The following is a 17724-nucleotide window of genomic DNA, read 5'->3' as shown; positions in this document are numbered from 1 at the left end:
AAAAAACTACAATAGCAAAAAACCTTTGTCTGAAGAGCCCCCCCCCCGGACATCAAGTTTGGGAACAGAATGTTGCAAAAGCCAAAGCGTTTAACTCTCAAAAGTCTCCAACCTGAATTGTAGGTTAGATGGTATTCTGGACCACCCACGTCTCAATAACCCCAAGGTCATCTAGTTACACAGCTATGGGCATCACGGTGGTGTAGTGGTTAGCACGGTCGCCTCACAGCAAGAAGGTTCTGGGTTCTAACCCAGCGGCCGGCGAGGGTTCGCTTTGTGGAGTTTGCATGTTCTCCCCGTGTGTCTGTGAAGATGCTCAGTCATCCAGGTCATAGTAAACTGTGGGTGGTAAGAGAGAGCAACTGGACTTGCTTGAAGATTCTTGAAGACGTTTCACCTCTCATCCGAAAGGCTTCTTCAGTTCTGTCAGACTGGTAGGGAGCATCAGGTATTTATCCTGTCATGGATGAAAAGCTCATCTAAGGTGTCATTGAGTCATCCTGTTGGTGTGGGTCACTGGGGGCTGGTTGTGAACGGTCTCGAGAGTCGTTAGGATGATCAACGGATTGCCCGTTAGGGTATCAATGGAATGCTGATTCTCCCTGTCCTCATGTGAGTCACTGAAAACAGCTGGGTTTTGGTGTGCATTCAGTTGTCTGGGAAGTGTGCCAAGGACTGCATTGTAGGTGGCTGATAAATGATGTCTTAGGCTACATCCACACGACAACGGCAACAAAATAATTTTTTTTTTTTTTTAAATATCGCGTCCACATGCGCAACGGATCAGTAAAATTTCAGGTCCATATGGCAACGCAACGCTTGCTGAAAATGATGCAATACACATGCCACACCACTACGTGCGCTGTAAGACGGTCCCATCGGAGGCACCAGAACAATAGAAGTAGACGCATGTGCATAAACCCCTTCTTCTGTAGCATCAGCCACACAAAGTTTTGATTATTAATCGGTAGCGTAAAACGAAAGACGTGGAAAGAGGAATGAATGGGGGTAGATGGAAGCCGGTACGCCAACATTCTGATATCCTCCAGAATTCTTTAATAGTCCGGAATAAATTGAATGCTACATGTTGATGGATTACTTTGTTGTTCTATGCCCTTTTTGAGGAATGTATTGTCGGACTTAAACCAACATCTGAAGAGGTGAGATCGCTCCTTTTTTTTTTCCTATGTTTGCTGGCGGGATTGTTTTTGTTTTTGGAAAGCGCACGGGCGGTGCGCGGTTTGGTACTGCTTCCGCAGTGTTTAGACAAAAGACTCTGCCCTAAGGGCTATTCTCTCTCTCTCTCTCTCTCTCTCTCTCTCACTTTGCACTATTACACAATAAATATTCACAGTGAAAATATTTTGTAAGCACGTTTCATGAACCAAGTTATAGGATTTGTTGACAACTCGCATCGAGTTCGTTACACTTCTACCCGGCGTGAAGCACTGACAGTCATGTGGTTGTGACGTCATTGTAAACAAATCCGTTCTAATCCAGACGACTTCGCAACGGCGCCGTTGCCAGATTTTTTCACTCTGGAACCCGTTCTCAAAAGATTTCGTTTTGGGGCACCCAAAACGCCGGTGCCGTGTGGACCCCAGGCCGAAACGATAAACAATTTTATCAGATTCACCTGAATCCGCTGCCGTGTGGACAGGGCCTTAGACCACCACCTCTGTTCAGTGATGGCCGTTCCAGGTTGACAAAAATGGCTTCTTTAACTCCTCGTTCATACCAACGATCCTCTCTGGCTAAAATGCGTACGTTGCAATCCTGAAGTGAGTGTCCTTTGTTGTTAAGATGAAGGTAGACAGCAGAGTCCTGGCCTGAGGAACTGGCTGTCCTGTGTTGAGCCATGCGCCTGTGAAACGGTTGTTTAGTTTCTCCAATATACGAGTCTGTACATTCCTCACTGCACTGAATTGCATACACTACATTGTCCTGTTTGTGTCTGGGTATTCTGTCCTTAGGGTGGATCAGTTTCTGCTTCAGGGTGTTACTGGGTCTGAAATGTACTGGAATGTTGTGTTTGTAGAAGATCCTCCTGAGTTTCTCAGATAGGCCAGAAATGTAGGGAATGACAACGTTCTTGCGTTTGTTCCTGTTATCCTCCTTGTCTGTTCTGTTCTTTTTTCTGCTCTTGAGGAAAGACCAGCTGGGATACCCGCAGTTCTGAAGTGCTTTCTTGATGTGATTCTGCTCCTTCTCTTTTCCCTCTATCGTTGTAGGGATATTCTGAGCCCCGTGTCTACGCGAGTTTCCTCCTGGTGCTCCGGTTTCCCCCACAATCCAAAGACATGCAGTTAGGTTGACGTGGGGCGGCCTTGGGCTGAGGTGCCCTTGAGCAAGGTACCAAACCCCTGACTGCTCCCCGGGCGCTCTGGGCTGCCCACTGCTCTGGGTGTGCGCGCGTGTGTTCACTGCTTCAGATGGGTTAAATACAGAGGATGAATTTCACTGTGCTTGAAGTGTGCATGTGACAAATAAAGGTGGTTTCTTCTTTTCTTCTATTTGCACTCTATCATTTACACAGTGATGCTTATTATTTGTTAAAACAATAACGGAAGTTGTTTTTTTTTTGTAAAATAAAATATCTTGCTCTAGACTTTCAAACAAGATTTTATTTTAATTTTATCTAATAGTGGATCAGGGCTCAACATTTAGGATTGCCCGATTGCCCAGGGCAAGTGAAACATGCATTCGGGCAAGTGGGATATGTCCCTGACATGCCCAACCAGGCAAGTTGGAATGAGCATACATCAATCACAAACTAGCACCACAAAAATTAGGCTTTTTGATCTTTTATTTCAGTTCCTAAAAGCGTCCCTCACTACATATTTGCCATTATGTCTTGGCTGTTTTCTTGGTCTCCATTTCATTTACTGCTTTGCAAATTATTTTATATACCCCCACTGTTGTAGTATGGTATGCGTACTGTTTACAGACCCCTTGTGCATGACATCACGCATCACATGATAATTACAGCTGGGGTCAGACAGACACTGTCTTTCATGCAAGCAAGGCTTAATCTGTCTTCAATATGGTTAATTTTTTGGGCTGTTTTTGCTTGTTCAAACAGAGAAATAGATAAAAGGCATTACCGTCTGCCCACTATCAAGAAAAATGTTAACAAATAGAAGCAAATGCTTCAAGAACAATGAGGAGATGAGTGGTTAAAGAATAAGATGAGAGGAGCTGAGCCTGAAAACTCCAGAGAAATTCACGATTGTATTTAAAATGTATTTTATAAAAAAAAAAAATCGGAAGTGAGCATAGAAGAGTTTGCTTAAGAATCTCGGGGGTTTTTTGTTTGTTTTTCCTGCTCGCATCTGTGTTAGTTCCTTCATGAAAGTGTTTGATTTTCTTACAGGTGAAGCCGCTTCCTTATTCGACACAGAAAACCCAGACTGGTTTCAAACAACTCGGGCATTAAAACAAACAAACAAACAAAAAAAAAAAAAAAAAAACTCAACAAGGAGTGACATGCACGATATATCCTGAAAGAACAGAACAGATTAAGAGCAGAGACAGCTGGAGCTCTTTTTCTGTTATCAGAGGAACACAGTCCTGTGCAAAATATTTATACATCTTTTTTTGTGTTATATCATCCAGCTCTAGGTTTAAAAAAAAAAAAACAACCCGCACTGCGTCATGACAGACCGGCTGCACTGATTCAGTTACAGGTTGCCGGGTCTGTATAAAACACCCACAACCTACACACTAAAGTTTAAACTCAAACATTATCCTGTGTCATATGACAGCACGTTTTTTTTTTTTTTTTAACCTAGAGGTGGATGATAAAGATATATAAATATTCTCAAATACAGTACTGTTCAAAAGTATTGGCACCCTATTGTTTTCTTCATACAGACTTTGCTATAGATTTATATCTTATGATTTCTACATTACTGAGTAATGAACCTACAGTCAGAGTTCTACACAAACAACTTTACATGTGAAATGGAAATGAAATTGACTAAGGCAGGAAAAACTATTTTGGTTAAAATTGTTATTGTCCATTACAAGTAAAAAGTAACCAAACTTAATAATAAACTTAATCAATAATCAAACTTCAACTCAATGTGTGATATTCATTTTATGTTGCAATTCACAACTATTCTATGGCTTTTGTAAAAAATAAAAAGTAGTACTCACAAAATAGGGGTCAAGTGATAATATTGGGGAGCAAGTGGAAATTAACCCCCACTTGCCCCCCAGGTCAAGTGGGTTTAAAAGTTAATGTCAAGCCCTGTGTATGGTACAATAATTACATTATTAATTAATACAATAATTGCATGTACTAGCAGTATTAATGCCCAAACATGTTTATTCTAAGGTGCTTTTGGGGTTTGAAGTATTAAGTAGGCCTAAGTATAAAGGGCATTTCTGCAGTAAATGCAGCCTACAGGGGGTATTATTTTTTTTTTCTAACTGCAACAGAACTCATCTACACTTGTGGTTAGTGGTGTTCTGGCAGTCGTTCAAGTAATAAAACGCATACCTGCAAACTCAAAAGGTGACAAACTTTTTTACACCCCCCCAACGTAAACCAAAACCCGAGCCCGCCCCCTCTCCGAAAAAGGTGCAACATAGCTACAGGTAAACAAAAAACCTGTTTATTAACATAACCTTGTTTTTTGATCAACCAACAAAATCAACCACAATCAAGTAACAACAACGTCAAGCTGAGTAAGTTACTAATAGTAAATCTCATTTCTTCATTTTTTTGGCCTGGACAAGCCGTTCCATGGTGTGGGTGCAATCAGTTAATTATTGATATTAAGTGATCACTCATTAAATCAGTCTCATTAAATTTTGAAGGTCAATAATTAAAATGAATCAATCCCATTGAATCGTTTAATTTGACTCGTTTGAATTGAATCATACCATAGAATCAGTCTCATTTGAAGTGAATCATTCAGTAAATCGTTCAATGAATCGTTTAGTGAATCATTTAGTGAATCATACCATTAATCCTGGCGCTTAATAATAAATTACCAAACAGCTAAATTATGGTATATTTCCAAATTATTACGATCACTTACCATATTACATAACATATGCACCCTTTTTGAATTCTTTGAGAAGATTGGGGACTTCAGATATTGTTCACAAATAAACACAGTTTGTTTAATAAATGAATTTATTATACAAAGAAAAATAATAAATCAATATATACAAGCAGTGAGGTGTGTGTGGGTGTGTGTGTAGGACTTGACCATGTGTTTAGCCTCGTGTAGCTAACTACACGTGGTGGAGGCCTAGCTTGTTGGTAGCTAAACAAAAGAATGTTATCTAAACAGAACAAAGGATTAGCTCTGTGTTTAGCCTTGTGTTGCTAGTGTGAGTTTGCTAAAGGCCCTATGGCCTAGCTAAAGTGTGTTTGTTAGGCCTTATGAAGCCTACTGAGCACGTGTTGCTAAAGACAAAGGGAAACTGTAGCTAACCCACTAGCTCATAACCATACTGAATCCACTGAAATCTTGAGATCAAGATGTATAATAATGAAATTATAATGTTAGTAAGAATAAAAGAGAGAAGCATGCGCAGCCTATCTATTAAACAATTGAGAGAACATAGAACCAAATTAAATCAACACGCTGCGTGTCTAACAGTGTAACAGATAAACCTGGGTTTAAATTCACACCATTTCAAATAAAAGCAAATTCCTAAGACTATCCTAATTATGCCCAAATGCCAAAATCTTACTTAATCCTGCCTTTAGCAAGATATGAAGAACTATTCGCCGGTGTAGTTTCGGGCCTCGCCGTGGGAGCACGTGAGCCGCTCGTGATGGAGGCGCAGAAAACTTTCAGGTCCAGCGGAGCACTTGGGTGGTTCCGGTGGAAAGCAGAGGATTCTTGGTCCGAACCTCAGCGTTCGTGAGGAAAAGTCTCTGATCAGAATAAGATGCACAGCGCTTTTGAGTTAAAAAGGATTCAATCGCTTCTTAACTTTTAACTGCCTGGGCTGCAGTCGTGACGTCACTTCTAATGCAAGTAAACCGGTTGTAACTCAGGTTGAGTTTAAAGATCGCGCGACTCTAGAGTTTACCTTTGCCAAGGGTAAGAAAATCGTGCTGAGTGATGGATCTTGCAAGAAAGAAGACGTCTTTTTGAGTGGAGAGCGCCTCTTTTGGTGCGTCTAGATTCATTGAAATCCGGACGCGAGAGACAAAGATGGTGGAGCTTCCGCTTGGATTTATGCGTGCATGGCAGACTGACGTAGGTGATCCCGCCCACGTGTGACGTAGGTCACACGGAAGTTGCCTGGGAATTGTAGTTCTGACACAAGATGGCGGCATGATACCTACAATGGCCAGTTTCCTCTGCTTTGCCATGTGTCTTTCGGGCAACATAGCTTCAGCCCACTAAGAGCTACTTTGTCTTCAGCCAGCACTTGGGCCAGGTTCACCATCACTGGTGCAAAGGTGAAAGGAAGTGAATATTCAGCAAGAGTAGCCAGAACCATTGCCTAAACAAAGAAAATATTATTAGATTTACATTATTAAAGCTGGTTTAATATTCACAAACTTCCATTGCTATTACAAAAGTTGTTAAGACTGGATCCTCATTCCAATAGACATGATATAGGCTACGGTAGTTAATCTCTAAATTAACTAAACATGCAATGTACAATTTTTTTTGGTAATGTAGGCTAGTCTACTCCTATTTTGCCTAACATTAGCCTACTGGCAAATATCAAGTAACCTGTTAAACAGTGAAATGGTAGAATTGGAGAAAACTACAAGCTTAGCCTATTTAGCCTAATCTATACACACCTCTGCATTGGCAACTCGCTGAAATGTAGGTACAGGCACCCTAACTCGCTCCCTCATAACATCAGGCCCCTTGGAAACACTTTGCTCTGGGACTGGAAGGACACTGGATGTGGTCATAACAGTGCACCTCTGTTTGGCAGTGTGCCAAAAGAGCATGAGAGCCTTTGCTGCTGTAATTTATTTCTTTTTGGCAAAGGCTGCATTTTGAATACTCGGCTTTGTCTATCTTATGAAAAAACTGACAGCAGGAAGCTGTGCTGAACTCCCTTCACTTCAGTCTTGACCTCGATTTTTAGTCAGCCCCAGCTCCACCTGCACCTCAGACCTGCATCAAGCTTTGCTACATAAACAGCGTCTCCCTCTTTAAGCTCCCTCATTCTGGAAAAGAGCTGACCAAATATTATCGCCTGGGTCAGGGCTCCTTTTTGTTACCATAAACGTTTGTAAAGGCTAACTCTAACTACATCCATCCATGTTAAATGATCTGCCGGAGAAGGTGTTTCAATCACTTAAAAAACGCCAGTGTACTAATGTTAATGTTACGTGTTCGTTTTCATTCCTCATCTTGTGACAATGTCACATTATCATCAGATAACAGTACGGATGCAGTAGAGATAGCCTTCACAAAAATTATTCGAACTGAACCGACTGGCATGAAAGGTTAATGTTAGCACACAATTCACTGATGTTAGCTGACATCCTAGCTAATAGGGCTGGGTATCACCAGATACCTCACGATATGATACTATGGCGATATTTTGCCCACGATAACGATAATATCACGGTACAGCGATTCTGCGATAATCGATATATTGCAAGAAATTTCAACCACATCACATCATCTGCGTCACTGAAGAACATCAGAATTTATTGACCACTGTAAAATTACATTTCACATACATAACTACACACTCTTGCCAGACATATATTTGTCTCTATTCCACTGCTGGCAAAACCAAGAGTTGCTTCACTACAACATACAGAAAATTCCCATTTCTGTGCTAGTATTATCAACTTTTCTGTAAGCATGGACACATCAGTGCTGCTTAACAAGCAGAATCAAATTGTTTTATGAAAACTTAAAACTTGCACTGCAGACTGCACATACATTTCAGTGCTAACACTAATATCAATTTGTTCTTTGTAAACTTGAGAACATATACCGGAGAACATTTAACTTGTGCTTATTTTGCAGGAACAACACACTGTCTGAAACACATTGAAAAGTGCAGTGTGCATCTTAGTCTCCTACTGCGCATGCGCGAAGCCTACTGCGCATGCGCAGAACACATGAATTAGCAAGTTCTCATACAGACCGGTTTATTATTCAAAACAAGGCATTACAAATTATTTGACTCGGCCAAAGACTCGACCAATACGCACAAAACATAAAAATCGGCAAATGCGTGAAATACTCACCGATTTTCTATCAGCCCAGCTGATCGGTAGGACAAAACTACTGTTGAATTTTCCTACCCTCCTGGATTTCGCGCATGCGCAGTAGGCTTGGTAGGACAAATCCAAGAGGTAGGATAACTTTACAGAACACCGGCTCACTGTTTTTTTTTCTTTCCTTTGGAATCCAAAGTGCCTCCAAACATCTGCCTTAAAGTTCAGCGGCGTCTCTAGGTTTACGTTAACAGCCATGCTTGCTTGTTTTTTTTTCCTCACTGCAACCGCCGGGGAAAAAAGAGAAGACGAAGAGTGCCTTGCAGTGAGGGAGCGGCACAGCGACACCTCGCGGAGCGGAGGTGCGGAAGTCGTACTGGATTTACAACCCGTCTGAAACATGATTTATTATTTGAAAAAATATCGATATTCAAATTTTGAGTATCGATATTGAATCAGAAGACAAAGTATCGCGATATATCGCCGTATCGATATTTTTGCACACCCCTACTAGCTAACGTTAGCAAACAAGCTGAAAAACTTTACATTATGTATAACGTTAAACATGCTGTAAAAGGTTTCATGTCACGACACACGTAACGTTGCTAAAGTAGGATTATCTTTGACAAACCAAGTTTAATTTACACAGCATATTACATTGTTGGCAGATAAGACTTACCTCAGGTCTGTCGCTAGTGTCCATAGATCTCTGAAGTCTCTGACGCAGGTCATATGTTTACTGTCTGTGGTTTAGTCAGGCAAAGGTTTAGTTCGCCGTGGGAAAGATGGATTGACTTGGATGTTTGTGATTGGCCAAATGAGTAGCGCGTGATTGGCCAAATTACTCTTGTGAAGATGGCAATCCCATTTTACTGAAAGTCCCATCCACCGCTGACACCCCCCCCCCCCAAAAAAAAAAACCAAAACACAACTCTTCGGATCTAGATGAATCACGAGAATGACATTTTGTTTGCAAAACGGCAAATTTCGCCGAAAAGCGACTAGTTTGCAGGTATGAAAACATACATTATCAGATGATGACTTTATTGCTCATATGAACCCTATGCTGCAAACCACAGCATCACAGACCTCCACTTTTTGTAGCAACCTTTTCAACCATGTTAACAGTAAAAAGTGACCGTGTCAGTACCACCATAAAATTCTCCTAAAAGTCACCAGATGCCACTAAATGGGCTCCCTTTTTCAAAATTTTCAAAGCAGAGCCCCCCCCCCATACTCTCCCCCTGCACGCCTACGTACTCTCCAGCCTGCAGGCCACGCAGGGTGGCTAGGGCTTCATTTTAATTCTGGGGAGAACACAGAGGCCGTCTAGCTTTAAAATGTGTACCATGTCAAGGTGCTGAGACATTTTAGCATATCATAATTCTATACTATATATAGAATTAATGGTCACCAAGTCAACTTGCTAAAGAGTGGACCAAATTCCAGTGGTTTTGTAACCCTGATTTTTCATAATGTGGATATTCTCCTCACAGTATAAGCCAACTGACAGTGATGTAACATAAGATTTAAACCACAGTTAATAAAATTTAAAAATTGTCTTTGCAAAAAATAAATTATGCACCAGACAGACCAACCTGCCAAATCTGCACTATACACATCAGGAACACCTATACAGTACACCTGCTCATTAATGCAATTATCTCAATCAATAACGTGGCAGAAGCACAATGCATATCATGCAGATACAGGGCAACACTCTTCAGTTAATGTTCACATCAAATATCAAAATGAGGAGAAACCATGAGCTCAGTGACTGTAGCATGGTTGTTGGTGCTAGATGGATTGCTTTTGAGTATTTCAGAAACTGCTGAACACCTGGGAATTTCACACAAGTCACTCGAGTTTATACAGAATGGTGTGAAAAAGAAACAGCCGGTGAGTGGAAGTTCTATGGGTGAAAGTGCCATGTTGGGAGGTCAGAGCAGAATAGTCAGATTTGTTCAGAATGACAGGAAGGATACAGTAATGCAAATGACTGCTCTCACTCATACCCATGGTGAGCAGAAAACATCTCAGAACACACAGCATGAAAAACCTTAAAAAGAGATGAGCTAAGCAGCAGAAGACCACTCCTGTCAACAAAGAACAGGAATACAAGGCTACACTGGGTACAGGTTCACTGAAAGGAGACCACTTAAGAGAGGAAAAATGCCATGTCACATTTTGCTCTATATGCTACCCTACACACTCACTCTAATAAAATTCATCCCTTGTGTGCATTCTCTACTGTAGCCTCTCCTCTCCCATCTCCCTCATCCTCTTACAATTGAAACAAATTCATGTGAAATTAGGTGACAAAATGGGTCTATTATCTTCCATCAATTTTACCTCATTATCTTCCATCATGTGAATGAAAAATTAGACCTATTACAAAACAATAAGACTACAAAATAGACTACCGTTACAATGACCAGCAGTTTATTCCCCCAGCTATTTAAACACTTCCTGGTTGCCAGATGCAGCTTGTGGCCAACACCTTGAAGTTGTTGAGCTTGGTGGCCTTCACAACTTTGGCACCGTTGTCTGAATTTCTGGTCTGCATGCAAATCCCAGCTGGCTAACACCTCGCGTAATGCAAGAGCTATATTTTCTCCAGTGTGCGATTCTGGGAAATACACAGTCTCTAGACATTGTGTTTTCAGTTCGAAGTCATCAGTGAGGAAACGCATGGTGAAACTCATGTAGGGCTCTGTTGTGCGACTAGACCAAAGGTCTGTACATACTGTGTCACCTCACGGAATCCAGGGACATGTCGGCCAAAACAAATCCGAGAAAATCGCAAAAGAAGCTTTTTTTTTTTCGAAATTTGTGATTTTCGTTTTTTTCCATAATGTGCAAGTTGAGATCTTGAAGAATGCAATCAGTATTTCAGATAATAGATTGTTTTGTTGGAAAAGCATACATTTTTTGTTGCAAATTGTCTCGTTTTTGTCAGGACTGTAGCCTGCTGGGGGGTGTGGGTAAATTACCATATGGGCCATTCACGTGACGATTTAAGTCTTTTTTTTTTCCGCCAATCAGCTGTATGATACGAGCTGAGCTCGTGGCTACTTAAGCTGCATACAGGCATGTAATTTCACTATTGAATGAATATGGAGCAAGCTAAACAGATCGCAGAGGAGCTGAAACACCGCGAAGCAAACAGACGCACGGTAGTTACATCGGAGATAACCATTTCTAGCAAAAAAAACCCAACCAAAAGGAAGTGTTCTAGGACTACATATTCCATCGGAGGCATTGATGTGTGCAAGGCGACGTTTCTCTTTCTGATGGGGTAAGTTTATTAACCCAAGGTTGTGTGGTTATTTTTGCATGTAACAGTGAGTTGTGGTTTGGTTACATGAAACTAGTGTTGTGTTATCATCGTGCTATCTTTCTTTCTTACGGTGTGAGTAATTTTTCAACCACAAAACGTTAAAGTATACTTTAGGACTTATTTTTGTACTTCATAATTGTTTTGGGCATACTTTGCATGGAAGGAAAATTGACATGGTGATTTGTTTACATGAAAGTAGCATCGTGCTAGCTAGTAGGGGGTAGGGCTTTCCTTAATCTCATGCAAATGAGCACCATTATGTGCCCGCCCTACACCCAGAGTAACTGAGAAGGAAAACTTTTACCCCTTTTCCACCAAATCAGTTCCAGGGCTGGTTCAGGGCCGGTGCTGGTTCACAACTCGTTCAACTTGTGAGCCAGCTGAGAACCAGTTTGCTTTTCCATAGCTCGCGGTGCTAAGCAGAGCCACGTCATTACGTCGCTGTATACGTCAGTTACGGCGCTGTATACGTCAGTTACGTCACTGTGTTTGCATAAACCTTGGCACGAATATCAAAGCAAAAACAACACGGAAGAAGCAGCAGCGGCAACAGCAATAATAATGGATGACTTCGCATTTGTACAGCTGCTGCTTCTCGTCGCTTAAAAATGGCGATCTTTCGCAGTCTTGTTATTGTTGTTGGTCTTAACAACTCCACCCCCCCGCTGACGTAAGCGGTTCTTTCCTCTGGCCCAGCAGAGAGTTGGTGCTAGCCTGGAACTGTTTTTTCTGGCCCCAGAGCCAGTTCTGTGTCAGTGGAAACAGAAAACCCGGTTCCAAACTAAGCACTGGCCCCGAACCAGCCCTGGAACTGCTTTGGTGGAAAAGGGGCATTTGTAGGGATGTTAACCGGTGACCGTTTGACCGGTGGTTGACCGAATCAACGTCAAACGGTTAATTTTTTTTGGTTGTCGGTTAAAAAAAAAAAATCAATCGTTTTGAAGCTGCCGATTTTGGAGCGGACAGCTGACAAATCAGAAACACCCATTCAGTCATGTCCCGCCCCAGTTAAAGACAGCTGACACATCAGAAACACCCATTCAGTCATGTCCCGCCCAGCTGCCACTCGGTGAAAGAAAAGTGTAGACACCGGCTTTTTAGCTTACAAATTACTATTGTTTTTTTTTTTTTAATTATTAGAAGGCACATGGAGTTTAGTCCTGCCTTGGCCAGTGCATTCTGAAAGTATGTTTCGGTCTGTAGCCAACAATGCATGTTATTGCAGATCATATCTCTCCACACAAACTAAAAGCGCAGATGCCGACCTTTTTTTTTTTTTTTTTAATCGCGCAGATCCATTTTTTTTTTTTTTGGGGGGGGGGGGGGGGGCGTTGGAGTGTCTGATTGTAATTTCAGCGGTGGATTCTGTATTAAAATTACTAAATAGGCGGGTGCCGTTGCAGTCCATGAGGCGTGGGGGGTGTGAAAGGAGGGCAGTGGATCGGGGGGCTGCGCGCGTTTGCGCGGAAGCTGCGCAATCAGTAGATCAGAATGCGCACATTAAATTTTGTGCGGCTTCAGCGCAGCTTTCTGATTTGCTGTTTTCTTCTCGTGCTTGCACTTCCTGTGTTTCTTGGACTGTGGCGGCATTTGCTTATATGCAGAATTTGCTTTGATGAAGTTGTGGTCGGACGCTCCAACGCCCCCCCTTGGGAAAGGAAGGTTGGATCTGCGCGATTCAGCCGTGGAGAGGGCGGCATCCCCCAAAAGGCGCGCCGTTTACATCCCTGTAATAATTCCAATTCTATAATTTTAAACTCATAGGTTAACCGACTTTAACCGGCTAATGAGGCTCGGTGATCGGTCAAGATTTTTTTTAGTTTTCGCCATCCCTAGGCATTTGAGGGCAATTTTCTCCCTTTCCTGTTTTAAGAGGTATGCACTTTCAAAAGGCCACACATTCTTCAAATATTGTCAAATCTCCACATGGAAGGCATCATTGGAAAGCTTAGAAACTGTACTTTCTGAATCTGTCAATAACTCAAAATGCCCCTGGGCCGACATGTGTCCCTGGATTCCGTGATCAAATTTTGTGGAATGGCGTCTTGGGAAAAATAATTCTGTGATGGAATCTGGTATCTTCGGCCCAGTTTGTTTATCAGACTTACAAAGCCCTCTCTGCTCACTATATTCATAGGTATCATGTCCTTCACCAAATAACATACAATGGCATACATCTTATTTCTTTGTGGCGCTTTGATGTTTTCTCAAAGCATTACACTTGCAAAACTCTGATGAACGGATGTCTTTTGGACTGTTTTGCTGCTACTTGACTTAACGTCAGTAGTTTTGCTTTTGCTAATTTCTTGAAGCTTTTCATACAGATCTTTGTGGTTGTGTTGTAGGCGGCTATGAAGATTAGGCATGTTTCCTCTGGTGGGTGCTACAAGTGTTTGGGATGACTTACAGAGTATCCGTGTCATGTGATCTCTCTTGTAACCAAAGTATTTCCAAATAAGATGTGCTGTTCCTTTCAGCCATGAGTTCTTCTTTGCCCACATTTTCCTTGCTCGTCTCTCTCTCCCTTCAGCCATCATGACACCCACTATACCATCTCCATACATTACCACCTCAGCCACTAGCATCTACGGCAGTAGGGCTCCATCTGATTGGCCAAATATATTGACATGCAGTGTGTGAACGCACAGTAAATGGAAATACACCATTTATCGCAGTTCAACCAGTCTTTTGCGATATGTATATCGTGCATGTTGATACTGTGATGATAGTAAAGTTTAGATATACCGTATTGTGCACCCCGAATGCACAAAACATCAAACTTTGTGGTGGATGGGCTACAATAGCAGACCACCACTTTGGGTTCCACTTCTATCAGACAAGAACAGAAACCTTAGGCCATCATAGACACACACTCACCCAAACTAGACAGTTGAAGATTAGGAAAGGGAAAAAAAAAATCCCCTCTTCTTTTACCAGTCTTCCAACTGTCCAGTTTCCATGAGTCTGTGCCCATGATATGCCTCGGATTCTTGTATTTGACTGAGAGGAGTAGAGCCTGATGTGTGGTGTTCTGCTGTTGTAGCCCATCCACCTCAAGCTTTAGCGATTTAGTTACTACATACTTTTTGTCCAGTCAAACAAGTCTGGTTGTTCTCCTCTGATCTCTCATCAACAAGGTGTTTCAGCCTGCAGACCCTCTGCTTTGAGGGTTCTGTTTTTTTTTTTTTTTAAACGCACCATTCTCAGATGGTCAGCAGAGTTAGTCACCTTTCTAGATTTTTTTTGCACTTGTTTTGCTGAAATTCACTGCCACATTTCTGAAAGGCTGTCTCATTGAGACTATTTTTGACCCTACCTGTGAAAATGTGTTGTAAATCAACTTCAGTCTTTCCTTGGTTGGTAGTAACAGAGTGCATCTCTTGAACAGTAAACCTGTGAAGAAAGGGATATGATATTGCTCTGAAAATAGTGTAATGTGTCATTAAGAACGCTAAATTTGACCACACGCAAAACTGCTTTGGCTGAAAATAACCTTTAAATCATACCAAGGGATCTGAAATGATCAAGCATTGTGTTCAAGTGTTCAGCTTTGGGTGATGTGCAGTGGAACTTCTGAAAAATCATCTGGTTCCTCCAGGCTGGAGTGGACAGATGCCTCACTATGCAGTTACTGATGCTTTTTGATACCAAACTGAAAACACTGGCTTCTACAGCTAGAAAAAAAATATACGGAAATTTTTCAAATTTGAAAAATAAATAAATTATAAATTAGACAATATTCTTGCACCGGCTCTTATGTTGATGACCCTTTATCAAGTTGGAATGAATGGATTTATTTGTATTTTTTTTTCATATGAGCATTTACACAAGGAATTTGGTATTTATGAAAATCCTGTAAATTCAGAAAAACTTCTGTATCCTACTCATGCTGCTGAGTGTGTAAATTTACATACAAGACTAATATACACCTAGATTTGATTGACAGAACTCGATCTGTTTTGCTGCTATACAACAATGTTAGGAACACTTAATATTTTTGTTTCATTTTCTTAATTGGGTTCTTTATCTCTTTTTAGGACATGTGTGAAAATATGATGTTTTAGGTCATATTTATGCAGAAAATTGTAAAGAACATTCTAAAGGGTTGCACCATTGACGTGACCTAACAGAAACCGTGTGGAGTGAGAAAATGCCAAGTGTTTCCCCACGGATCTGAAATCTACTTGTGGTGGTAGTCAGCGGAAAGGGCCGGCATTATCCGCCAGCACAAAAGTGGTCTACTATATGTGACTTCAGATCACACTGAAATCTGCTCTGCTCATGCATGTCATCCATCAGTGACAACCACAAGCTTCAGAAAAATGGACTCTTTCATATACATTTTCATTTTTTGACTTCAGAGTTAAACTCTCTTCAAAAACTCAGACTCAAGAGTTTTGTTTTCCCCCCACCCCACCAGCATATCATCTTGGGAATCTTTTGAAGAAAAACTGAAACGGTCATGAATATTTTCCATAAAATGTGTTAGTAAATAATCCCACGTTATTTTTTTAAAAATAAACACTGAATAAAAACCCATCTATCTTATGTAAATGCTAGATATTTCATTGTTCAGTGGTCAAGTGTTTATGAGATGCATTGTCTTGCACTTGCGTTCGAATTCGCTGTGGTCGAAAAAGCCATCAAAAATCAGGTCGATTCATTACCATATTCTCTTAAGTATGGAGCTCTGCTTCATGTGCGTGTGTGCTCCGCTAAGAAGAGCATGACTATGACCCACGCTAATAGTGTGTTGTGATTGGTCAACATCCATTATTTCCACTGGAAGTCTGCAACATTCGTTAGTACTCGTTAGGGCACACTTTATTTCTGTGGTGGAACGCATGTCAAGGGCGCTTTTATTAGTGGTGTGATGATTAATCGATCCCTGATCTATCAATCCATTTCAATCCACAATTCAAAAATCGATGAAAATTTAATGAATCACTGTGGCAGCGGGGGCGTGGTCAAGCGCCGGTCTGTGACAGGAGGGCGGAGTCAGGGAAGGTAAGTGGCAGAATCACGACACCTGAGAGCAATTAACCTGTGTTTGTGTCTTCCCAGTGACCGCGCCCTACTTAAGTAGGGAGAGCGAGAGCAGAGGGGCTCTCCCGAACCAGACGGCTGATGTGTGTGCGTGTGTGTGTGAGAGAGTGTTTAAATAAGCTGAAAAGCTGAATAAAAAGAGTTTTGTGAACTCAGTTCTGGCCTGCCGTCTTCTGTGCTCCGCCCATACATAGGAACTGCCACAATCACGATTCACTAACAATACCCAATTTCATCCTGATAACCCTAGATCAGGGGTTCTCAGACATTTGCGATCTGGGACCCCCCCAGCTGTAGCAAGTGTATTTTGAGCCCCCCCGAAAAAAAAGATAGATAAGCTATTATTATTATTATTAGGCTGTTTTTTTTGTTGTGTATTATTGCATTATTACAATGTTGGGCAACACAGTCCAAGACTGAAAACGTTCAATTGTGCCCTGTATCCTTTTAAAAATTTCTGGATCCAGATGCGGTTCTGGATCACCTCCAAAATTTAAGTTCTTCATTGGGCCAAGCCACATATCTAGTAAAATTTCCATGAAAACCCATCTGTACATTTTTTTCTGCAAAGTTGCTAACAAACAAACGCATGAACGAACAAACAAACTTTACCGGAGTACTGGAGGTCGTGTTAACGAATGTCTCAGTGTGACACATGAGCCTGCTTTGTTTGGCAGAGTTCTCGAATTCTCGGCTCAATTTTAGTTAAACATAGCCTCAGGTCATCCTCAATCTGTGCACAATTTCGGTACTTAGTTTTGAGTGCGGTCAGTTTTGAAAAGTCTGCCTCACACAAGTATGTTGACGCGAAAGGTAGAATTGTGATTCAAATTGAATCCAAAAGGTCAAAATCGTGATTCAAATTGAATCGTGAAAAAAATGAATCGTTATACCTCTAGCTTTTATGAGCAGGGCGCATATAAATTTGGGCATGGCGTTGGTATTTCAGGGCAGGGCACAAGTTCCAGAGGGCAGGGCACCCTAGTAAAATAAACTGGTTGGAACACTGATAGTAGAGGCACTAGGGAAGGATGCCAACTCTCTCAATCCCTAGTCGTCATTTTTATAGAAATGTTAGTGGCAGCAATAAGACAAAACGTAAATATTAATGGGATCCAGACACCAAACATGGAGCACAAAATCAGTTTATATGCTGAAGGCATTT

General features: G+C 41.4%; 1 protein-coding gene across 1 annotated transcript in view; it reads right to left on the bottom strand.

Moving 5' to 3' along the window:
* LOC132892115 (F-box only protein 47-like) overlaps window positions 1–17724 on the bottom strand; it is a 93182-nt gene that overhangs the window by 50016 nt on the left and 25442 nt on the right. Inside the window, exons 2-3 of the mRNA XM_060930514.1 lie at window positions 15020–15187; window positions 14830–14906 (exon numbers count right to left, since the gene is read on the bottom strand). Of these exons, the coding sequence (XP_060786497.1) occupies window positions 14830–14906; window positions 15020–15187 (245 nt within the window). The remainder of the gene's footprint in view (window positions 1–14829; window positions 14907–15019; window positions 15188–17724) is intronic.

This window comes from Neoarius graeffei, chromosome 9 (genome assembly GCF_027579695.1).
Source record: "Neoarius graeffei isolate fNeoGra1 chromosome 9, fNeoGra1.pri, whole genome shotgun sequence".
NCBI classification, from domain to species: Eukaryota; Metazoa; Chordata; class Actinopteri; order Siluriformes; family Ariidae; genus Neoarius; species Neoarius graeffei.
This window is presented reverse-complemented; position numbering and strand designations above follow the sequence as displayed.